This window comes from Pyricularia oryzae, chromosome 5 (assembly GCF_000002495.2).
Source record: "Pyricularia oryzae 70-15 chromosome 5, whole genome shotgun sequence".
In the NCBI taxonomy this organism is placed as follows: domain Eukaryota; kingdom Fungi; phylum Ascomycota; class Sordariomycetes; order Magnaporthales; family Pyriculariaceae; genus Pyricularia; species Pyricularia oryzae.
In genome coordinates this window covers 718,339-741,848 of record NC_017852.1, presented here as the reverse complement: position 1 = coordinate 741,848, position 23,510 = coordinate 718,339, and the positions used below count along the sequence as shown (strand labels likewise).

The following is a 23,510-nucleotide window of genomic DNA, read 5'->3' as shown; positions in this document are numbered from 1 at the left end:
CTCATAAACATATATGCTGAGTATAATTACCTGGTTTTTATATCACTTTCAACAAATATCACCCCAGGATTGAGACAAAAAAAACCCACACACACAAACCACATCCGCCCACACTCACAATGCCACCCTCCACAGAACCCTTCCCCTTCCCGCGAGAGTACCACTTCCCGCCCTTCTTCACGCGGCAGACGAACCTGACGACTCACCACGCGCAGCTGACAAAGTGGTCCGCCCTTGTGCTGGCCTACTGCCGGCATCACCGCATCTTCAAGCTCCCCCTGACCACGGCCGCCGCCGCATCATCATCCACCAGCAGCACCACAGACCCCCTCCAATCCCAATCCCAATCCCAATCCTCGTCAGCCACCGACGAACTCTTCCACAACAAGACCCTCAACCGTCGCCTCTCGCCCGCCGACGTGCGCGAGGTCATCGACTTTATGTGCAAGGAGGGCCGGGCCGAGTACTGCAGCCCCGGCACCGGCCAGGCGGGAGGAGACGTGGCGTGGATCTATTGGCGGTCGCCCGAGGAGTGGGCGCAGCTGATCGAGGGGTGGGTGGACGAGACGGCGCAAAAGGGCTCCGTGCTGACGCTGTACGAGCTCGTCGAGGGCGACGGCACGCTGGGCACCGACATCCACGGCATCGACAGGGACATGCTGCACAGGGCGCTGCAGCTGCTCGTCAAGCGCGGGAGGGCGCAGATCTTTGGGCAGGAGGACTCGCAGGGTGTCAAGTTCTTTTGAGTTTGTTGACGTCAAGGGGTGTGCCTTGCTTTCCTTTCTTTATTATTCTTTTTACCCTCTTTTTTTCTCTTTCTTTCCCCGTTTCCGGAAAGAAGCCGACATCAAACAGCGGCGTTCATGGCCAGGTCGGACACAACCAAGGCCTACCAAACAACACACATCATACTCTCTGACTTGCCATCAGTTCACAAGTCGATCTATGGATCTACGCAACTATGCGACTTCAGCAATCCAAATGAAGCTCAAAACATTATACAGAGCCCCTGGAGATCCGATCCACCGAACGCCATCCATCGCTCCCAAATCACTACACTAATACAAACATCCCTCATGATGGTCATCAGAAATTCGACAAGCAACCAAGCCGGACGAAACAAGTACAGCAAAACGAAACCTCGAGAGAGAACTTTGCTCTATGCTATTGGTCCCTCAGCCTCACCATGAATTTTTCATCAAAATCCAACCTTTGCCTCATCGCCACGTCGAGCAACCAGTCTGGATCCACGATCCTCGGCTCCATGTGCCCTTCGCGCGCCATGTGCTCGAACTTGGGCCACAGTAACTTCTCTGCTGCTGTGTCTCCGCTGAGGAGGTAGACAGGGTCGGGTGGCGCCCCTCCGTCTTCCTCGGCAGTCGTTGGCCGGATCGTCACTCCGCTGCGAGCTCGGTATATTTTAAAGATTGCACCGTTGGCCTCGGCGATCGCCTTGAACGCATTAGGTCCATGAGGCACCTCGGCCGTGCAGTATATCGGCACCGATCGCAGAAGCTTTCCCTTGTTCTGCCGAGCCCGAGCGATCGACTTCTGGATGTCCGGATAGTTGGCGTCCTCGAGCGGGTAGTCTTCGACATTTGGCAACTCCCCGTTTTCTAGAGCGTCTACCAAGAACTGGTCGCTTATAAGCTCCGGTCCGCGTGCTAGGGTGGTCAAAAATTTCTGGGTGCGGACAACTCGTGGGGCCGCAAGGTAATCGCATGGCTGTCCTTCTTGTACGATATTGATACCCATTTGTCGCAATTTTCGCTGCGGAGATGGTTAGCATAGCAATCTCTAATGTCATGACTAAACCGCCCGCTTGTCCACTTACCCTCTCTTTATCCTCTTGTGAAACACTCTTCACATCGGGTGCGAGCCACCTTTTCCAGCCTGTAAGGCAGATCCGGTACTGAACCGGTGGCCGCGATGACCTCTGCCTCTTTGCCGGACGCTCACCATCTTCGTCATCCTGTGCTGCATCTTTTTTCTCCTTTTCCTTCTCAGCAGCCTCCGCTTGCTGTTTCTCGAGCTCCGAAGCGGCGCGCTTGCCACCAAATGGTCCATTGCTCATCCGCTTCTTTTCCTTTTCGTACAGTGCAATATCCGGTGCAAGGACATGAAGTTTGTTCAGGGCTGTGCTCTTTGCGCTCCTGCTGGTGCTGGGTCGTGACGCCGGTGTGACGTTCTCCTTTCCAGACCCGCCGCTTCGAGTCGAACGTGCGGGAGTGGCGAGCGCTGCTTTGTTGCTGTTATCGGCCTTACTAAGTGGCGACTTCTTCCCCTTGGCCGCAGGCTTCGCGCGAACTGGAACGGCGACTTCAGCGATCTCTTCTCCCGCTTCCACCTCATTCTCCTGTTCTGATGCCGTATCAGAGCCTGCCTCCGACACCACGTCCTCGCCTCCTGGGTAGTAGACCTCCCGGAGTACGGTCTCATCTAATGAGGTCTGGCCAATAACCTCGGAGAGATTTGTCCGTTGCGGAAAGGTCGTATACTTTTTGTTGTTGCTTGGGTGCTGCATCTCGCACTTGGCGTAGCTTTCCTCGATCCACAAGTGATTGACCATGGTGACATTCCAATCCAGGGCTGCCTCGCACTTTTCGCTCGAGTTGCGGGCCGTGATGAGATGGGTGTTGTCTTGTTTCATGGTTTTGGTAAACTCGGCACCACATGCCCTTATCAAGTTTTCTAGGTATGTTCGAGCCTCGCCGCCATAGTTGGAAACAGTAATTTTGCAGCCCTCAAACCCGGGTATACCACCCCGCGGTACAGGATAGTGCAGCAACCGTCGCAGTGGTGACGTCCACTCGTCGTGAGTGACGAGATACAGCAGCCAGGCAATATTACCCACATGTTTCTTCTTTTGCGCAGCGTATATGTAATCATCGCCCTCCCGGTAGTGGCAGATATAAATATCGCACTCCTCCACGTCATCTGTGATCTTGCCGCCGCCCTTGGTGATATGGGCACGAATGATAGCCAGAAACCTCTCATTCAAGGGGAGGTCAACTGAAAGCTTGATGGTCCTGTGGTTAAATACGGATGCAGGTCGTGATTTGGTGTTTTCTGGGGCGGTTGTAGGCATTGTGGTGGTCGCTCCTTCGAGATGTTGACTACATGGTACGGCAATGTCCTTTGTACTTTCGCCTGCCTTGAGAATTTCAGGGTCTGGGAGTTGATAAGGTCCCTCATCGATCCGCTTGCCGAGTTTAAAGCAGTCGTCGAACCTGACAGTGCCACTTCGTCAGCATTTACTTTGCATACCAAAGATTCGGAGACAACAGGGCAGCTTACCAGTGAGGCAACACTACCTTGCACTTTAGGCCCTTCGAAACAGCCAAGGCAACCTTGGGGTGGTCATAAGAGAGGGCGCAAATATGTGTGGTCAGTTTGGTGAGGTCCTTTGACTCAGTACCTCCAAGAGCAATGGTTGCGCCGATAATGGACTCTTTGTCCGTTGGGGGAAGGTCGGCACAGGTGACATTGACGGCGTGAAATATCAATCGAGGGTCGGGTGAATGTGGGCGTAGGGCGGCGAGCTTGCGCTTCATCAAGCTGTTAGTGATCCAGTTGCAGGTGACAACAGGAACTAAGCACTCTCCGGCGGCGGTATATTCTTCAAAGTCGATAGTATCTGATACAATGTGCGTCGCCTCATGGACCGCGAGCTTGCCATTGGATTCAGGTTCGAGAACCTCGCCACCATTCCTAAGAACAATCTTGGTAGCCTATGGTATATCGTCAGTAATGTGGGCGGGCATAGGCCGGGGCCGAGACGAGATGTGCTATGGAGGCTCGCGTACTTCTGCTATTGTAGAAGGCTTCAGCGTACTACTAGGGACAAAGGCTATTCGGCATCCCGAAAAGAGGGTAGACTCGGGCTCGGCCATTTTTGAGATGGAAGCCGGCCAGACGAGGCGACTTCCAGGGCGGTGATCAAACTTTGCGACTGATAATTATCTACGACTACAGCGAAAGCCCTTTTAATGAGCGAGTAGCCAGATGATCTGGGCAAAGTTTCCTTCTTGGAATATCGTTGATTGTCGTCGTATTGTATTGTATCGAGTCGCAGGTAGTGAGTGAATGGCGGCCGGTAACTAAAACTAACAAGATGAAGAAAGAAACAAAACTGTAGATGGATGGTTGATTTGGTTGAATGTTGGCGCGGATCGCGGTGCGGGACAGACGCGGTTTGACGTGTTGAAAAACAATTAAACTGCATCCAGGAGATGCTGGACGCGCGAAGGCCCCACGAAGGTCACATGATCAACCCCCAATTTTCTTGAATAGCGGGTCTCCCCGGCTCCAATTTAGAGCCCCAACTCCGGTCCTCCATGACTCTGATTCCAGTTGAGGCCAAGCCTTAACCCGGGGGCCGCCTAGACCGTCACAACTGCCGGCCGAGGTCCAATCGGCCAGCAAGCATGTAGAAATGCCATACATACCTAATACAGGAGATTGCGGTTCCTAGCTTTGCGACTTTAATTAACTATATACAACTCTAAACTAGAAGCCCACTATTTATTGCCTGCACGCCTGTCTTGATTCTGCAGTCTGATTGTCGTCCATTCGCCGCTTAGACGCATTTAAGTATTGCGTTTCGCAGCAAAGAGCTGCAACAGACAGCTTTGCCTCGGTCTGATTCAATCTCCTGGAAAGTGTCAAGGTTCACGCATTCTCAGTTGTTAGAAACCTATAGAGACAAACCAGTTCCCGTCAGCAATCATGGCTTCTTCATTTCACACCAAGGAACATGTCATAGAAGCACAACATATTAGGGAATACCCCCGAGCGACGGCAAACTCACAAGAAGATGTTCTGCAGATTGCCGTCAAGCAATACATCCCTAAGAACAACCCCAACCCGCAACCAGGGGACGTCACCATCATCGGTGCTCATGCCAATGGCTTTCCCAAGGTGAGTGCTTGGATATAGTTTGATTATTTGAAATTATACGAGGATACATTCTCTGTGAATTGTTCTCTATAAAAACCAGTTACTAACAGCCGCTTAGGAACTGTATGAGGCGCTATGGGAGGAGCTCCTCACAAAATGTACAGTCCACGGCTTCAAGATCCGCTCGATATGGATCACAGACGTGGCATGGCAAGGCCAGAGCGGCATCCTGAACGAGGGCAAGCTCGGCAATGACCGTAAGTCTCCGAAAGACCTGTACCCAGCTCCAAACAAGGTACAGAGCCAAAAACTAACACAGCACCAGCATCCTGGGCCGACGCCGAGCGCGATCTCCTGCACATGGTAAACCACTTCCGGGACTCCATGCCCCGGCCGCTAGTCGGCATCGGCCACTCCTTCGGCGGCGCCATCATCACCGGCCTGTCGCTGCTCCACCCGCGGCTGCTGCAGAGCATCGTCCTCCTTGACCCCGTCATCGGTGTCTTCAGCAGCGCGTCGGGCGCCACCATGCCCATGACGCTGTCCTCCTCCCGGCGCGACCTCTGGCCCTCGCGCGCCGCCGCCGCAGCCGCCTTCGCCAAGAGCCCATTTTACCGGGCCTGGGACCCGCGCGTGCTGGATGCGTGGGTGCAGCACGGCCTGCGCGACTGCCCCACCGCCTTGTACCCGGACGCGCCTGCCGGCTCCGTCACGCTTGCCACCACCAAGCACCAGGAGTGCTTCACCTACTTCCGCACCAAGGCGCAGCGGCTGGCCGAGGACGGCACGACGCTGGTGCTGGACGAGTCGCGGCTGCGGGACCTGCCGCTCGAGAGGCGCGGCGATGCAGACCAGGGCCCGTTTTACCAGCCCGGCAGCTCGCGCATCTACGACATGCTGCCGAACGTCGCCCCGAGCCTACTTTACGTGGTTGGCGGCACGAGCGACGTCAGCAGGCCCGAGGCGCGGCGCGACAAGCTGGCCAGGACGGGCGTCGGGTTGGGCGGCAGCGGTGGGGCCGCGGCCGGACGGGTGGCCGAGTATGTTATCGAGGACGTCGGGCATCTAGTGGCCATGGACAGGCCGGGCGTCTGCGCGGAGCAGGCGGCGGCTTGGATCGGGCCTGAGATTGAACGCTGGAGGAAAGAGGAGTTGCGAGAGCTTGAGCCGTGGTGGCGCAAGCCCGGCCCGGAAAAGTGTACCATGAATGAGCAGCTATTGTCTTTGATCCCCAAGCCTGGGAACCCAAAGTTGTAAGAGAAGGAAGAAGTACAGCTTTCAGGCATGCATATAGCGCTCGTATATATGTGATGGATAAATACTTTTTGCGGTGCGCTTTTGGCGCTGGGCATATTTATTAGCTGATCTTGGATATCTCAAACAGATTCGCTCGCGGCCGTGTCATCACATATCATTCTCGTGGCTTGTTTCCACCGTCGCAAGTCTAGTAAAGCATCAGGCTTCTTCGCTCCCACTGCCCCCGGCCTCTCCCTTTTGCTCCTGTCCTGCCAAGGGTGGGATCCATATCAAAAATCCCTCCTTGTCGAGCTTCATTCCAGCGGTCGGGATGACCCTGAGCAGCTTCTGAAAGTACTTGTCCCTGACTGTCAAGTTGGGCCTGACCCAGACGCCACGGACTAGCGGTACTAGCCGCCAAGTCACCTTGCGCCTGGAGACCGGCAAGAGGTGCGTCGTAACAAGCTTGGGGCCTGAAAAGGCAAACTGCTCACTTGGCTCCATATTGAGGCCAAAAGTCAGGAAGTGATTCGATGCGTTTTCAATCATAATGTCGAGCTGCACCATATCGCCCATGCTTTCCATCTTCGGGTATGCCACGGTTGCGAGGACGCGAGGCTCGGCTCCAAAGATACCCAATCGCGGGACCGGGAGCTTGGTTATGTTAACATGATCATCCGAGTCGGATGGACGTCGCCAGCTGATCATAAAGGTAACGTCTAGGCTCAATGGATCCCGCTCATCGAGGCTGTACCGTTGCGCCGTAATGTCAAACTTGACCTCTTCAATGGTCTTGGGCTTGACCAGCAGCCCTTCACTGGGAAACTCGTTGGCTTCAGAGATGCGAGTATGAACATCTGGACCAGGCGATATCGAGACGGCCACGCCCGCCACTTTCAGATCCTCGCTCGCAAAAGATGCGTAACGAGTGACCAGGCACCACGTCTGACATAAGCCGCGCGGTTGAACATGGTAAGTGTCATCGTCGACAAACAAGGCTTGGACGCCTTCGTGATCGAAAATGCTTGGCCAGGGGTCTGAGTGGAGGCGAGGCAACAGATCATAGTTGGCTTCGAAAGGGTTGACGAGTTCAAGTCTGAAGTCCATGGTTTGAATCACTGGAGTATCCGGGTCGGTGACGAGACTATATGAAGCCGAAATGGCCAGCTCGTAGGTTGTGGAAAAATCCATAGGATCAATGTGGATAACACCCTTGACAATACCAGTGGACGGGACAAGACCTAGAGGCGCCGTCACTTGTCGAGAATCGTCTGCAGAATTGATGTCTGTAGCAGAGACATCAATATCGCCGCCTGATGTAACCCTAAACGCAGGGGGCTCCTGTCCAGCAATGACAACTCCAACCTCGAGCTGTGCGTCGGCATCCTCAGCGTTGATAATCTCAAATTCCAACTCAATCGCCTCATTTGTGTAATACTGATCCATGATGTTGTTTACTTTGATATCGACGTTTGGTGGACGCGGTAGGATGCGGACCGTGTGAGAATTCACTCGGTGAATCTTCCTTGGTTTACCGTCCTGAGAGTACCATAAACCAGCAACACCAGAGTCTCTATGCCGAACTATGCAGTCAAGGCCGAATGTCTCGGTCGACAATGACAAGGTAGTAGACGCAGCTTTAGCCTCGCCAGGTTCTCGCAGGACAACGCCCATTTCATATACCATGGTGTGTCCAGGAAGTAGAGTGAGGTCACAGCTGCCAACCAGCAAGGAGATGCTGGCCGAGGCCCCAGTGTCTGGGTCGCTAGATTGCATCGTCTCTTCGCGGAGAGTCACTGTAGATATCTTTACGTTGCCATTCTGTGTTTTTGTTTCCTGGCCCGCATCGTGCTTAAGCTGCACAGTCTTGATGCTGCCATCAAAGACGATCTGCAAGCTGCTCAAAACCAACGGCGCAGACATTGGAGCCGCATTAGACTTGATCGAAAGCTGAGCTAGACATGCGCGGCCAGCGTTCCCTTCTTCAGTGCGAAATATGAAAGATGTTGTGAGGAGTGGTAGGCTCGAGTCGTCAGAAATCACAACCGACGGCTTCTCGCCTAGAGACAAACCCTCCAACGACTTGGAGAGGTCGTAATGCCAGTTTGTTCGTGGCGTATACTTGTTGTTAAGTAGCTCCCAATCAACAGAAATGAGCAGATCGGCATCTTCTTGCTGTTGAGCAACTGCGCGAAGCAGCCACGCCAGCTCCTCACTGACATCAACCCAGCCGTCTTTCCTGAACAACATTTCGGACCAGATGGGTTTGAGAAGGCGCAGAGCGGCTTTCCACTGCTTTACAGAGATAAGTTCTCTCGCCATCTCCAGTGACAGGTCTGCATACAGCCTTGCCTGCCCTCGCTTTCCAAACTCTTCCTTGGCTGCGTCCAGACATTGCACAATGAGCTTGGTGTGGTTGACACCGCCACTGTTGGGTTCCAGAGGGTATTCTTCTGATGGTTCCGGGCACATGTAGGTATCGTGGGAAAAGGCCCCAGCTGTGGTTTTCCTTCTGGATGCTGGGTCCATAAACTTTCTGTCATCCTCTGGGATGGCCAAGGCATGCGCCCGTCTTCGGCGCATGTGGCGCGAAGCTTCTCTGTGCCAATATCCAGGGTGGTGGAGCAATTCCCAAGGCTGGAGACGTTCCCCCATGGCAGTCTTTTCAGGCTGCAAACATATCAGCGGCGAGGACGAGGACAGTTCAGGAAATTTGACCTTGTCAATCAACTGCGCCATCATGGTGGCCCATCGAGCTTCCCATGCCGACCAGCCGTAGTTTTCTGTACCGCGGCCTCTGCGGTTCACCAGATCGCTAATTCGACTACGGTGAGCCTGCCACCTCCGCACAGCCGCCGTGGTCTGGCCGTTCCATAGCATACATCTCAGGCAGCGAAACGCAATGATATCCGCAATCTGGCGTGCCTCGTTCCATCTAGCGGTCCAACTTGGTATCATCTCCATGACTTCTGGCCCGGTCAGGGTCTCGTAAGCCTGCTCGAACGAGCGCAGCGCCTGGTCCATTTCCTGGCGGAACTCTGCAAAAACAGCCGATTTGAAGTCGTACCTCACGTTCCAGCCTGGAAGGGAAGTGGTCTGCGAAGTGCCAGTAGTTGGAGGCACCGTTGGTCGAGGCACGACGCCGCGGCTTTTCTTTTTCCGTGCACGCCTCCCGAGATCTCGATAATACTCCACAGCATGTCCAAAAACAACGGTAAGCATGGCGTCTGCCTGTTTACGTGCCTCCTCCGGAGAATACGCCGACGGCATGTAGAAGAAGGTTTTGCTGTCGAGCTGGGAACCCTTTCTTATGTTATCTAGTCGCTCCTGCGTCCCATCCAACGACGATGTCCGCAGATCGCTCAAAATGACGGCCACCACCCGCAACTTATAGCCTTGTTGTGAGAGTCCATTACGTAACGAGCTGATGTCCGACTTGATCTGGTTGTCGTGCAAAGTTGCCAGAGTCGGGTCAGGTGTGAGGTTGTAAAAGCACAGCAGCACACTCGGGACGAGATCTTGCTGCTTTATCAGCCAGCTTGAATCGAGTATTCCATCGGGATAAAGGGGACAGGCAGGGCTCAGAGGTGAGAATGGAGAATGCAGCACGCCGGGAGGCTGTGTATCAGCAATCTCATCCGGTAACCTGGCCTTGCGTGGAGGCAGCAGTATTGAATTCCCTGCAGACCTGACCCGAAACCTGTAGGTGGCATGTTTTCCATTCCAAGGCAAGTGTGAGGCATCTCGGCTGAGAATGTAGTCGAGGAGGGCAGCGCCATGCTTTGTCTCGAGATAGGAGACGCCGGATCGAATCAGAACAGCTTGCTCCTTGAGATCGGATGGCAGTGGAGAGGGCGAGGATTCACTCGAAAGGCCTAGTAGGACGACATGCGGAATGTTGTGATCCAGGCTGCAGGCTGGATAGTCGTCCATTGCAGCAAATACAGGTTCCCACCGGGAGGCGGGTGTCCGTTTTGGTTGTCAAGGTGGGAGTGTGGCCAGGAGAGGCCAGTCAAGGTCTGGGTCGCCTGGGTTATAAGGATTAAAAGATTATTAGATCAGGTTAAATTGGGATTAATCCATCTGTGGGAGTACGTTTCAGTCACTCACACAGATCTCGACTTCAAGCAAGCAGTATCATGTTGTTTGGGTATTTGATGTCGGGTTGCAGAGGGGGCTGGGATTGCAAGAGTTGGGTCTGGGAATGATGGAAGCTCAGCGCTGTCGCTGACCAAATTACCGTCAGTTTACTTTAGCTACGCTACGGGTGGTGGGACGATGTACTTACTACTCGGGACTTTTGGGGATTCTATAATTTTTCCAATGCGCACCAATTGTGCGTTTAAATTGTACGAATTTTCATACCTGATAGATCATTGAGCATGCTATATATCTGTTTATAAAAGAAACAATACCAGGTCTCTTCCTTTCCTGAAGCATCAAGCACTATTAACATCGGTGATGCAGCGGTTGGTAGGTAGGTACCTTCTATGCCATGCTTGATGACAGCTTGTTGAGGGGCAGCATCGGCTCCGCGGTCGGGCTTGTGATTTTTGGCGGAGGACACTACGCGCAACCAGTCAGTATGCCCGCGGTTCCCCACATTTCCCAAATTATCTGGCGTCATTCATTGGCTTGATTCGGCAGCTACAGAGTGGAGCCGACTAGGTTCATAGTTTCTCAGTCCGCGCAAGGGTCATGCCGCCTCAGAAAGTGCTCCGACATTGGATGAAGACGCTTGTGTGCCTGGGTTTGCGGTCATAATTCTCCCGCTTCTTGCCCATCCCAGTTCGCTGGCAGAAAAAAAGACCACAACAAATTCGAATCACTGCCACACCGGGCCCTTTCCAGAGCCCTTCAAGTGTTGCCATACTGATTTATCTTTTACAATTCAATGTCGAGCCACAAAGCCAACTCTGCTCGAATCCCAGGTTTTCCTCAACGCGACCGAGTCCAATAACCACCTTGCCTACGCAAGCTACCCTCTAGACGAGCCACTTATCGGCACATCGAAACCATTTCCACAAGGACGCGACTATTACGCACTCGCGACACATCTTCCATCTATCACACTCGCCCAACAATTGCTTCTTGACCCTTCACGGACCTCCACCAACGCTCCATAGACCTCGTTTATCCCCTCCTTGAGGCAACATGACAGCGGCGGCCAGAGATTCGGTCATCTGGGCCGAGACCCTCAGAGCGCTCACAAAAGCCGTCAAGAGAAAAGACTACGGTCAGTTGCATTCCCAATGCAACCGAGTAGAGCTACGTCGTTCTAACTTGGCCATCATGTCTATATTTAGACTCGGACTCGGACGACTATATAGAACACTCAAGCAACAGAGGGCGCAAATTGAAAAGGCGCGCGCGCTTTGTGCGCCAGGGTCAGTTAGGCCCGCCTAATGGACCAGCAACCTATAGAGAGGTAGGAATTGCCCGTGTATAGTCAACCGCTCAGAAAGCCTGAACTGACCGGAAACATGCTACAGACCGTCGAACATGCCGGCTACCAACGAACCGTCATAAGTCGAAACCCGCCCCTCATTGATGAGGATGGCTATGAGCTCGATAGCGACGACGATGAAGAGCGCATCGCCGAGGTTCAAGCAGCCGCTGCCGAGGACGACCCATATTCGGGCATTCGCATAGATGGTACGACGCGCCTCTATTGGTCGCGCGTAGCAACATTAGCCGCAGGTTGAGCTGACAGATGTGTTTCTACAGAGATACTTGCCCCCTTGACTTCGGCCGCCGATCTAGCCAACCACCCGGCACTCTCGCACCCATTTCGGTCTTCAGCACTCACCGAGCTTACCACTCAAGGCTTGGGTCTCCTACATAAAGAGCGGGAAGCGTTGGCAAATGTTCGACCGCTTTTGACGCGCCTTTGCGGAGACCATACTTGGGCCTCTTGCGTCATGATGCTGGGTCCGAATGACGAAGAGCTCTTTACCAGCATGCGCAACGGCAACGGACTGAACAGTCATTCTAAACCGAACGGGGTCTCTGCAGAGAATACTCTAGCGCCCTCATCCCATACTAATGGTACAGGAGTGAAGGTGAATGGACTACATGCCAAAGTACAAGAGTCTGCGCCTGGCTCAGCGAAGAAAAATCCAAACTCTACAGAAGAGGAAGATCCAGACGTGACGATGGAGGATATTGAGCCTCCCAAACAGGAATCGACAGAAGTAAATGGTACCAAAGTATCAAAACCTACCAGCGAAGACGACAAATCAGCTGAAGATAAAACTACTGGAGGTGGCAATCAGGATGAGCATTTTGACCCTGACGAGACGATCGGAGAAGACGAGGCAACAGCTGCTGTAGACGCAGCGGAGCCTAGTGCGAATGGAAAGCCAGGCCCAGAAGGCCCGGCGAAATTATCAGACGGACCCGAAGCCAACGGGATGGACGTGGACACCCGAGCCGATCAGCAATCAGGTCCCGCTCAGGAGGCGGCCATCAATGGCTCTCGTGCGGCTTCCACAATAGTCGACAGCCTCCACGAGGAACCTATACATCCTTACTTCATGGCGCCCCCTTCAGCGTACCCGAATCGAGATGCGGGGCTCCCAGAGAGCGAGGCTGAGGAGGTCCGTCGATTGTTGCAGCTCTACGTACAGAAGCAGGAAGAGGTCTGCCGGGGCACCAAGGACCTTTACGAGGGCCTACTACGAGCGGATCGCATGCGGAAGGAGGTGCTGAAGTGGTCCAAGGCCGAGGCGCACTGCGGTGTGAACCGCGACATGTCGGACGGTGAGGATTGGTACGATAAGGAAGAGTGGGGTCTTGTCGAGGATCTTAAGAAGGGCCAGGACGAGGAGGAAGAGGACACAACGACGAGGGACCAGCCCAAGAAGACAAGGAACCGCAGGTGATGACTTTCTGTGGGCTGGTGTTCGTTTGTTTTCTTCTCTTGTTTTCGTTTTATGGTGGTCTTTCTTGGTTGTAATCACTATGATACCATGTTGCATCTTCAGGGGTGCACAATGTCGGCGTTGGGGCTTGGCTTTTGATTTGCTGGACTTTTTTTTCTACCTTTGGCAGACGTATATAGCCTCTTGATGCGGAGCTGTAAAAGCTGACCTCCTTTCATTCGACTTGCGAAGATGAAGAGCAATGTGATGGCAACGTATTTTAATGACTCTACCGACCGTATCAACGCATCAACCCAGCCTAACCTTGGTCCACATCCTAATACACTCCTGCAGGTCCATCGACACGGTCCCCTCAGCCGCGGCCTCTGTATCCGCAATGAGCGCCACGACAAGCGCCGCCAGGGCAAACGTGACCCTGTCCTCCTCGAGCGCCCGAAAATCCGACTTGCGCATGCCGCCGTTGTCCGCCCACGCCACCCACAGGTCCAACAAGCCGCACACCCTGCCCGCCAGCCCACGATCCCTCACCATGCGCCACAACAGCCTCCCCACCGCCCCCTTGACGCAACATCCCTTCCCCTCCTCCGCATCCTCCCCTACCCACCCGATCTTGTACTCTTCCTCCGCGTCCTCCCTGCCAAGCCACCGCAGACACAACCCCGCGACCCTCTCAGCACCCCACCTCGGGCTGGCCAGCGCCTCGACCAGCCTCGCCTCCTGCCTCTCCGCCTGCCCGCGCTGCCGCTCCCTCAGCTCCCACAGCCGCTGCTCGCCCTCGCGCCGCACCCTCTCCCTGACCGCGGCCTCGCGCTGCTGCGCCGACGGCATGGCGGCCTCGGCGGCTAGCGCAGCGCGCTGCTCGCGCCCGCGGCGCATCATGGCATCGAGGTCCTCTGCGCGCTGGCGCTCCTCGGCCGAGAAGGAGGCGGTGGCCCAGGCGGGGGTCTCGGCATCGTCGACCAGCCCCAGCAGCACCAGCACGCCGCAGGGGATGGTGTCGCGGCGGGCGAAGCGCCGGATTGCGGGCGGGGTGCGGTAGCTCCACAGGACGGTCTGCGAGGTGGTGCCGAAGGCGGTCGCGGCGCTGGCGAACCAATCGCCTGCGCTGCCGTGGGTTGGGGAGGTCGAGGTGCGGAGGTGATCGATGGGGAGGCTGCGGGGATCATCGGCGTCGGTATCGATGGTGGTGGTATGTGTTAGTGCGGACACGAGGCCCTCGCCAGTGATTTGACAGGTGATTGGTTGGTGGTCGTGTGCAGAGGTGTCTTGGCAGTGCAGCGAGGAGGCAGTGTCCTTTTCCAGGCCGGGTTGAGGTGTATCGGAGTAAGGCTTTTCAGCCTCGGAGTTGCCATCACTCCCTGCATCGTCAGCATGCTTCTTCTCTCGCGTCCGTGGCCAAGGCGGCAGCTCGAGCCAATAAGGCGGCAGATGTGAATGATTCCTCGAGGTCCAGCGCTCATCCCATGCCACCGACAGCGACAGCATGCCATCAGAGTCGTCCAACGGCGCGATACTAAGCGCCTTTTCCCTCCTATCAGGGCTCTTCATCAAGGCACACCCGACCGGCGTCCACAGCCCCGTCGTCCGCAGCAGCTTCCAACCGTGGGGGTCCGGCACGGCGCCCAGGTCGAGGAGGTAGCAGACGAGCTCGTCGAATGCGACCTCGACCTGCGGCTGCCTGAGCTGGTCCGCATACTCGAGTCGCTGCACCTTGAGCCCTATGACGTTGGTCCGCCAGTTGAATGTCGTCCAGGAGCCGCCGGGGATGGCGCTGGGGGTGCGCGACAGCCGCCAGTATTCTGTGCGGTCTCGAAATCTATCCCAGGGCGTCACTGCGTATCTGGGCAGTTCAATCTCGATGACACGGTTTACAACATCGCTTCTGGTGAGTGCAGTGAGCCGCGACGAGCTCAGTATGCGCTTGATCTTGGACAATGCCAGCAATGTGACAAATGTGTTGTACAGAATGGGGAGCACCCCTAGTACTGCTAGGGGGACACCTATAAAGGTGATGATGTCTGTAGCGCTGTAATTTGAGCTGTCTGACATCCTGCCCCGAACCAAATCGACTTGCAATAATATTATCGAGCGAGATGAATGTATCGATGGTTCATATCCCAGGATCGAGCTTCAAAGGAAAAGTGGCGAGGGGTGGTTCAAACTTTCAGCCGCACGTAGGCTCCAGTTGAACTGCATCCTAATTTCGTGTAGTCTCAGCCAAGACATTGATGGGGACTACCTGCGTTCAGCCTTACTGCATGTGCAGCGGCTATTGAACTCAGTATATGTGGACATTCACGTGGTTTTGCGCAACTTGAACCGTGATCATTGAATGTGTACTCGTGTATTGACTAGCTAGCATTCAGCCTATGCAAGTCATGGTGACTCGCATAGTCCATCGTCTACAAGGGCAACTGCAAAAGACAGTCCACCAGAACAGATATTAGATAACATCATTGACCTACCTCAGCGCTATATTCGCTGGATATGACACAGGATGTGAAAGCCTGGAGACCCACGTCGTTAGCAAAAGTGCTATCCAAAGTTGAGACATAACCAAAATGGATGGGTGGAAATTTGTGTATCAGATTCGTGCCTTGTCAAGGGCAGTCTCATCAAAGCCATTGGCTATGTAGACCGTCGTGATAAAATTTAAATCATCATGTAAAGAGGGGAACGGGAATATCTGATGCTGAAGTGAAAATGAGCACCTACCAGGATAACAGCGCTTCGCGGCGCGGGCCGGGAGCTTGACAATGGTCAAGAAGCAACAACTACAACATAAAAACTTGATTCAAGTTAGCACATTGCTATGAGCACAAAACAAAAGAGTTGCGCCGAGGTTCTCAAATCAGGAATGACAGTCTCATCTTTGCAAAAGCTCAGACATATGCTTGTCTTAATTTGGTTTGTCAAATCATCATAAAAGGGAACCTCGTGCAGGAGAAGTGTATCTTTAATTAACGTACCATGATAGAGCGAACCTGTGATGCAGAGCAAACATGCTGTTCTGGTTACACCTGATCTGATAGTCATGTTAGCCTTGCATCCTAGCCATGACTGAAAGTTGCATTCGAGGCAAGAGAGGATTGTTCAGTTAAGGCATGAATGGTAGTAAGTTTTGTTGTCTGCATCGGAAACCCGAATAAGACTCGTCATCTAGAATCATCAGGAAATCCAGAGAAAATGAGATCATAATAATCGACTTACCATTCATGATTAGTAGCAGCAAGCGTTAGAACCTTCTGCAGATAGAGGCCGCGCAGTTAGCAAAAGAATATCCCCTGTTTGACGGTGCAAAATGTTGAATGTGCGGTTTCTGTTCAGTGGACGAGGTTTTCTAGGCCTGTCGCAGAAGTGGCATGTCTGCTCATTTGATATCGGAGCCCAGTGCCGTTACATCATGCAAGGGAGTCGACGGGTTCGGGTGGTTGTTGAGAGGAAGGTGCATACTCTACAGTGATGAGCCAGCTCCAAGAATGTGAAAATTCTGCACAATTTGTTAGCACCCTGAATAGACATCCATGCTGCATACAAATTTGAAGAAAGGTGTAAAAATCAGAAACAGCCAGTTTGCTTCTTCAGCGACATGAGTCTCAGTCGGTAATTCCAACTTTGCCGAAGCAAAAAATTGATCATCAGGTGAGGGATAACGAATATGAGTGAAGAGGAACGTACCCTGGAGCTGTGGTGTGGGTGGTCATATCAACATGACTACGAAAATATTACGGATTGCGAGCCCGGTATGAAAATCTGTGATGAATATTAGCAAATGCTCTGTACTCATCAACCAATGTCAAAACAAATGACAGTTCGTGATGCTTCTTTCAGACTGACGTGACAAATAGAAGTTTCATTCCGTATGGTCAAAGACTCTAGTTTGTTTGCGGTTTTGCGGTTGTCATCAGGAAGAAGGGATCGGGAAGTGAAGAAGAAAGTATTACTCACATATTGATTTCAGGTCCAGGCGCGTTGGTGCCAACGTCCATCTGAAAGTTGTAGAAAAACTTGTCAAGACTTTGGTGGTTGAAGAAGGACGAGTCCAAACAAATTTTCGCGAAGAGGAGAATTCAACTTTGATCTCCAAGTTTTTAGTGGGGAGCTTGAGTGGGGTAGCTCCCACAGTGGCATGTCACGTGGTAGGTGTCATCACACTGTGACCGATGCCCCTTTGCTGTCCCCACATAGACATGTCATGATATGTTGTGCCAACTTTGATGTCGACAAGTCAACATTACAACGAGTTCAGGTGATTGCTTGATTCCCATCGTGATACCTTTATTACAACCAATGAGTATACATAAATGAAACGCGGCTGCGATACCCTCTACGAAACACTTTCTTCAGACCGTAAATCGTCTGATACGGTGCGTTGGCGGGGTTCACCGAGGCCGAGGGCCGTCTTGCTTTTTGCGAGAACTACAGTAGCAAAAGTCCTTCGCCGTCACAACTATATACTTGGGGGCTGTTCGTTGTGGGCCCCCTCAAAAAGGGGGTTACAAAACCTTGATTTTCGAAAAAACCGTGGGCCAGCAAATTTGTTAGCAAATCGCTAACAAAATAACTCATGAAAATTCGATTCACGTTCGTAAACATTACACCCACGAAAAAGGTTAAAATTTGCAAATAAATTAAAACCGTAAATTGCGTTGTAAATATTTATTTTTGGAATTTTGGTTTAATCGCCCTTTTCCGGTCGTTTAAACGGTTATAAAGCGACCCGGGTATTTCCAATTTATTTTTTTATTACCCGGTATTGGCGGCGAAAAACGGTTTTTAAACAGTTTAGTATTTTAAAATTAACGGGGAAAAGGTATAATTAATAATATATATTATAGGAACGGTTTGGAAAATTTATTTAGGGCGGGAGGTAAAATTAATTACAAAAATCGTAATATATATATATATATATATTAATAAAACAGGCAAAATCGGTATCCACGGTAATATTAATTTGGGTATTTGTATTTTTAATTGAAATGGGTTTTTTATCGACGAATTATAATTGTAAAAATTATAAATCTGTCACAGACCTGAAGGACAGCCACTGGGCTGTCGCTTAGTCATGACCCCTGTCACGTGAAGGCGCGAGGGCCGAGCGCCTCGCGCGCGTATATCTACGCGAAATCTCTGCAGTCTCCGATATGTAGCTCCTCGAGCTACGTCTTCGTCAACAACCACCTGCTACCCCGTACCTGGAAGACTAGATAGCCAATATACTCTGTCCTGTTACCTGATCGCCCGCACCTACCTGTCCGCCCTGCCAGCCCGTGACATTACGTAGCTCCTTCATTAGGTGCCCGCGATGCCTGCGTCACTGCAACCCCCGATCTTAACCGATTCGACCGAGGAACTGATCGAACACCTACAAGGACACCCTGAACAATGGGTGTCTTACATCTCCGATTCCTACCAAAAGCTGCAACTATTGCACGATAGCAACGTCCGCCTGAACTCCTGCCTAGAAATGCAGGAAGCCGAGACCCAACGCGCCCGCGCCGAAACGGACCGTGTCCGCGACAAGGCGCAGGCCGACATTCTGGCCATGGCCATGGAAAAGGCCTCCGCCATAACCTCCCGGGATGCCGCTTTCGCCGAATTAGAGAAAACACGGTCCGAACTGAAGGAAGTTCGGACCGTAACGCTACCCACGGTACACATAACCACCCCCGCCCCAACTACCAACACGCCTGTTGAACCCCTTATGGTTACTCCTATGGGAACGACTCCGCCGCCTGCTTCCGAACATCCCGCCTCCGCCCGCCTTTCTGAACGACTTCCAGACCCCGATAAATTTACGGGCGCCCGCTCCGACCTCCGCCGCTTCGCCACCCAAATCCGGGGGAAGATGACCTCAAACAAAGACCGCTTCCCCAACCCCGAATCACGCCTGATTTATGTAGCCGGTCGACTGTCCGGTAAAGCGTACAACCTAATCCTGCCCAAAATGGTCGGAGGCACACCCCAATTCGGAGATTATACGGATCTCCTCCAATACCTAGAGGAGGCATTCGGGGACCCCGACCACGTCCAAAACGCACAAAACAAACTATATGCCCTGAAGCAGCGGAACGTAGATTTCGCCGAGTATCTGTCGGAGTTCCAACGCCTGTCTTTGGAAGGAGAAATGCCGGAGGATGCCCTCCCCCCTCTTTTATTCCAGGGAATATCGGAAGAGCTCCAGGACATGCTCCTCCACAACCCCGCCCCATCTCGCCAATACCACGAATTCACCCGACACCTGCAAAGCTTGGATAACCGCTACCGCCAGCACCAGCAGTATAAAAATAGACAGACACGTACCCCTCGGGCCGCAGCGCCCCCCGCGCGCGCGGCTCCCCGAACCCAACCCGACATACCGCGGGCCGCCCCCAAGCCAAACGCGGAGCTCCCGCTTAACGACCCTATGGACCTGAGCAGCCAACGCCGCCACAACCGCAAGGAAAACATGCTATGTTACCGTTGTGGATCCCAAGAACATTTCGTTGCCAAATGCCCGGAACCGGATACCCGCCGCACGCGGCTGCACCAGGCCGGAATCGAACGATCCAGGTCCAGGTCCAGGTCCCCGCGCCAAATACAAACCAAACTCCCTAAAAACCCCCGCCGCGGCTCGGACGCCAGCCGCTCCAGCAGCCGAAGTTCGAAAAACGGAGCCCGCCTGGGATAAGTCGCCCCCAGGCCGCCAAGGCCGCGCATAAACCGCCGGCGATCCGCATCTCTGCCGCCGCCGTTCACGGGTTCCCCGTTGAAGAGGAATATAACCAACGATCCGACCTGATGATCCTGCCTGCCGAACTGACAGTGGGGGGCCAAAACCTCCCAACCTATGCCCTCACCGATTGCGGTGCGGAAGGAAAATGCTTCCTCGACCAAGGATGGGCCGAAGAACGCCAACTACAAATGTATCCGCTGCGAAACCCATTCGACATCGAAGTATTCGACGGAAGGACCGCCGAAAGTGGGAAGTGCACCCATTATGTCCGAGGACAATTGAGAATCAAGGACCACATCCAGAAAAACGCGCTGTTCTTCGTCACACAGCTAGCCCACTACCCCATTGTGCTAGGAATGCCTTGGCTAAAGCAGCACGATCCAACGATTGGATTCGCGTCACACGTTATTACGTTTGACAGCGACTATTGCCGCCGACACTGCAATATGCCCGACAAACCGGAGAAGGTTAAAGCTTTACACGCCGTACCAAAAAAAAGCCGCCCCCAGTACCAGGCTGACCGACCGCCGTCCCTCCGCGAAATGGATATCGCCCCTATCTCCCTGCAAGCCGCGAGCATGTACGCCCGCCGCCGATCCTGCCGACTGTACGCCGTAACCTTGAAACAGATTGATGAGGTCCTAGCCGCCGACCCCCAAAATAGGAACGGGCCGACCCTGCCCGAAACAATCCGGGAATTCGCGGACGTATTTTCCCCGCAAGAAGCCGAGAAGCTGCCCCCACACCGACCGTCCGACCACCATATCCCGCTTATAGAAGGAAAAACGCCGCCGTTCGGCCCCCTGTACGCCATGTCCCGCGAAGAGCTGATAGCCCTTAAGGAATGGCTGACCGCAGAGTTGAGAAAAGGGTTTATCAGACCCAGTTCGTCATCCGTCGCCTCGCCCGTTTTGTTCGTGAAGAAGCAGGGAGGAGGGTTGAGGTTTTGCGTGGATTACCGCGCGCTGAATAACATTACCGTAAAAGACCGTTACCCGCTGCCGCTAGTCCGAGAGACCCTGAACAACCTGGCCGGCATGAAATTCTTCTCGAAAATCGATATCGTTTCCGCTTTTAACAATATTCGGATTAAAAAGGGGGAAGAATACCTGACGGCATTCCGCACGAGATTCGGCTTATACGAGAGCCTAGTCATGCCTTTCGGGCTAACGGGAGCCCCCGCGACGTTCCAGAGATATATAAACGACTCCCTGCGCGAATACTTAGACGTATTTTGTACAGCCTACCTGGACGACATTTTGATTTATAGCCGCACCCGAACAGAACACGAAGAACATTTGAAACTCGTACTGGAAGCCCTGAGGAAAGCCGGGCTATACGCCAACGCCGCGAAGTGCGAATTCTTCGTGACGGAAACCAAGTTCCTGGGCCTGCTGGTCGGCGTCGAAGGCGTAAAAATGGACCCTGAAAAAATCACCGCTGTCCTGGACTGGCAAACACCCAAAAAGCTTACTGACGTACAAGCATTTTTGGGGTTTGGCAACTTTTACCGGCGCTTTATCCGAGATTTCTCAAAGATCGTAGCCCCTTTGACGAGATTGACCAAGAAAGACGTCGCATTCGAATGGAATAGCGCCTGCGAAACCGCCTTCCGACTGCTGAAGAGAAAGTTTACCGAAGCCCCCGTACTGGCGCACTTCGATTGGGAAAAGGATGTGATCCTGGAGACCGACGCTTCCGATTATGTTTCTGCGGGAATATTGTCACAATACGGCGACGACGGAATACTCCGCCCCGTCGCGTTCTTTTCGAAAAAACACACAGCTACCGAATGCAATTACGAGATTTACGACAAAGAATTGCTAGCCATTATCCGCTGTTTTGAAGAATGGCGCCCGGAACTCGAAGGGACGTCGTCCCCGGTCCAAGTAATTACGGACCACCGCAACCTGGAATATTTCACGACGACGAAAATGCTCAACCGCCGACAAGCCCGATGGGCCGAATTCCTGTCAAGATTTAATTTCCGTATCACCTACCGACCCGGGAAACAAGGAGCGAAGCCCGACGCACTAACCAGGAGGTCAGAGGATATGCCTGAGGAGGGGGATGAACGACTTAAGCACCAAACACAAGTCGTACTGAAAGAACACAATTTACCTGCCCGCCCCACCCGGTTACAACCCATAATCCGCCAAAACAAACCCCTATTGCCAAGACACCTGATAGAGCTACTAGACGCCGGATACGAATCCGACCCGATAACGCAATCTGCCCTAGAAGCGTTGAGGACAGGCGCCGACCGCCACCCCAAGCTGCAATTGGCCGAATGCGAAGAACGATCCGGCTATTTGTATTACCGCAATAGACTGTACGTACCCGATTCGAATAATCTGAAAGCCGAGATCCTGCGCCGCTGCCACGACTCCCCCGTCGCCGGTCACCCCGGCAAAGCAAAAACCTACGACCTGCTGTCCCGAGAATATTACTGGCCCGGAATGCTACATTACGTATCATTATGGGTAAAGAAATGCCAGACCTGCCGCCGAATCAACCCGTCCCGCGAAGGCCACCAGGGCCTCCTGCGACCCCTGCCCACTCCTGAACGCTCATGGCAACACCTGTCGATGGATTTTATCACACATTTGCCGCAAAGCAACGGCCACGACGCCATCCTAGTGGTCGTAGACCGCCTGACTAAGATGAGACACTTCGTCCCTTGTAAAGGGACCTGCAATGCCGAGGACACCGCCAACCTGTACCTACACCACGTATGGAAACTACACGGGTTGCCCCTGACGATAGTTTCGGATAGAGGCACCCAATTCGTGTCGAAGTTTTGGAAACACCTGACAACCCGTTTGAAAATCGACAGCCTGCTATCCACTGCTCACCACCCCGAGACTGACGGACAGACCGAGCGTTTTAACGCGTCCCTGGAACAATATTTGAGAGCTTATGTGGCCTACCTGCAAGATGATTGGGAAAGTTGGCTTCCCCTCGCCGAATTCACAGCCAACTCCCACAAGTCCGAGACCACCGGAACCTCCCCGTTTTACGCGACTTACGGATTCCATCCCCGCATGGGATTCGAGCCGGTACCCCTGAACCAGCCTTTGCCCGCCCAGCGGGATGCCGAAAAGCTAGCCGCCCGAATGGAAGCCATTCTGGAACAAGCCCGCGCCGAAATGACCGCCGCCCAAGCCCGTTACGAAGAACAGGCGAACCGACACCGTACCCCGGCCCGCCGGCTTACCGTCGGCCAATATGTATGGTTAGACGCACGGAACATCCAGACCGCCCGCCCGCAGAAGAAACTGGATTGGAAGAACTTGGGACCCTTCCGAATTTCTGAAGTGATTAGCCCGTACGCCTACCGTTTGGACCTGCCGTCGTCTATGAGAGTACACCCTGTTTTCAATATAAACCGACTAAAACCTGCTGACGTTGAGCCCCTGCCGGGCCAACAACCTGCACCGCCACCCCATTTGGAAGTGGAAGGTGAGAGAGAATACGAAGTCGAAGAGATCCTCGACTCCTTTTGGGAAACCCGCGGCCGAGGAGGCCGCCGGCTGAAATATATCGTCCGTTGGGCTGGATATAGCGAACCCACGACTGAACCTGCCGATTACCTGGAAAACGCTGCTCAATTGGTAAAGAATTTCCACCGTCGATACCCCCATAAGCCCGGGCCCCGGCCGTGACGGAGCTCGGCCTGGAAGGGGGGAATACTGTCACAGACCTGAAGGACAGCCACTGGGCTGTCGCTTAGTCATGACCCCTGTCACGTGAAGGCGCGAGGGCCGAGCGCCTCG

General features: G+C 53.5%; 6 protein-coding genes across 6 annotated transcripts; 3 read left to right on the top strand and 3 right to left on the bottom strand.

Moving 5' to 3' along the window:
- Positions 1-119: 119 nt before the first annotated feature.
- Positions 120-1,062, top strand: MGG_01031 (vacuolar protein-sorting-associated protein 25; the record flags this gene model as incomplete). The annotated part of the gene is made up of 2 exons (XM_003717863.1): positions 120-736; positions 1,005-1,062. 2 exons carry the CDS (start codon positions 120-122, stop codon positions 1,060-1,062), a joined length of 675 nt encoding a protein of 224 aa, XP_003717911.1.
- MGG_01032 (BRCT domain-containing protein) lies at positions 697-4,182 on the bottom strand. Its single transcript, XM_003717862.1, has 4 exons — positions 3,807-4,182; positions 3,298-3,731; positions 1,835-3,230; positions 697-1,770 (listed from the first exon to the last, which is right to left on the bottom strand). Exons 1-4 carry the CDS (start codon positions 3,891-3,893, stop codon positions 1,165-1,167), a joined length of 2,523 nt encoding a protein of 840 aa, XP_003717910.1. The 5' UTR covers positions 3,894-4,182; the 3' UTR covers positions 697-1,164.
- Positions 4,183-4,364: 182 nt separating this feature from the next.
- On the top strand, positions 4,365-6,407 carry MGG_01033 (uncharacterized protein). Its single transcript, XM_003717861.1, has 3 exons — positions 4,365-4,920; positions 5,018-5,156; positions 5,225-6,407. Exons 1-3 carry the CDS (start codon positions 4,729-4,731, stop codon positions 6,154-6,156), a joined length of 1,263 nt encoding a protein of 420 aa, XP_003717909.1. The 5' UTR covers positions 4,365-4,728; the 3' UTR covers positions 6,157-6,407.
- On the bottom strand, positions 4,908-10,391 carry MGG_01034 (uncharacterized protein). The gene is made up of 2 exons (XM_003717860.1): positions 10,246-10,391; positions 4,908-10,163 (listed from the first exon to the last, which is right to left on the bottom strand). The coding sequence occupies exon 2, from the start codon at positions 10,066-10,068 to the stop codon at positions 6,355-6,357; it is 3,714 nt and encodes a 1,237-aa protein (XP_003717908.1). The 5' UTR covers positions 10,069-10,163; positions 10,246-10,391; the 3' UTR covers positions 4,908-6,354.
- Positions 10,392-10,867: 476 nt separating this feature from the next.
- On the top strand, positions 10,868-13,232 carry MGG_01035 (uncharacterized protein). The gene is made up of 4 exons (XM_003717859.1): positions 10,868-11,371; positions 11,442-11,563; positions 11,628-11,790; positions 11,863-13,232. Exons 1-4 carry the CDS (start codon positions 11,290-11,292, stop codon positions 13,017-13,019), a joined length of 1,524 nt encoding a protein of 507 aa, XP_003717907.1. The 5' UTR covers positions 10,868-11,289; the 3' UTR covers positions 13,020-13,232.
- Positions 13,195-15,227, bottom strand: MGG_01036 (uncharacterized protein). Its single transcript, XM_003717858.1, has one exon. The coding sequence runs from the start codon at positions 15,066-15,068 to the stop codon at positions 13,308-13,310; it is 1,761 nt and encodes a 586-aa protein (XP_003717906.1). The 5' UTR covers positions 15,069-15,227; the 3' UTR covers positions 13,195-13,307.
- Between the last annotated feature and the right edge of the window lie 8,283 nt (positions 15,228-23,510).

Coding starts and splice junctions, on each gene's coding strand:
- MGG_01033 (XM_003717861.1), top strand. CDS start 4,729: ATGGCTTCTTCATTTCACACCAAGGAACATGTCATAGAAGCACAACAT. Junction 4,921..5,017: donor ATGCCAATGGCTTTCCCAAG/GTGAGTGCTTGG, acceptor ACAGCCGCTTAG/GAACTGTATGAGGCGCTATG. Junction 5,157..5,224: donor GGGCAAGCTCGGCAATGACC/GTAAGTCTCCGA, acceptor ACACAGCACCAG/CATCCTGGGCCGACGCCGAG.
- MGG_01034 (XM_003717860.1), bottom strand. CDS start 10,068: ATGGACGACTATCCAGCCTGCAGCCTGGATCACAACATTCCGCATGTC.
- MGG_01032 (XM_003717862.1), bottom strand. CDS start 3,893: ATGGCCGAGCCCGAGTCTACCCTCTTTTCGGGATGCCGAATAGCCTTT. Junction 3,732..3,806: donor AGCCTTCTACAATAGCAGAA/GTACGCGAGCCT, acceptor GATATACCATAG/GCTACCAAGATTGTTCTTAG. Junction 3,231..3,297: donor AAGGTAGTGTTGCCTCACTG/GTAAGCTGCCCT, acceptor TGGCACTGTCAG/GTTCGACGACTGCTTTAAAC.
- MGG_01035 (XM_003717859.1), top strand. CDS start 11,290: ATGACAGCGGCGGCCAGAGATTCGGTCATCTGGGCCGAGACCCTCAGA. Junction 11,372..11,441: donor CGTCAAGAGAAAAGACTACG/GTCAGTTGCATT, acceptor GTCTATATTTAG/ACTCGGACTCGGACGACTAT. Junction 11,791..11,862: donor TTCGGGCATTCGCATAGATG/GTACGACGCGCC, acceptor GTGTTTCTACAG/AGATACTTGCCCCCTTGACT.
- MGG_01036 (XM_003717858.1), bottom strand. CDS start 15,068: ATGTCAGACAGCTCAAATTACAGCGCTACAGACATCATCACCTTTATA.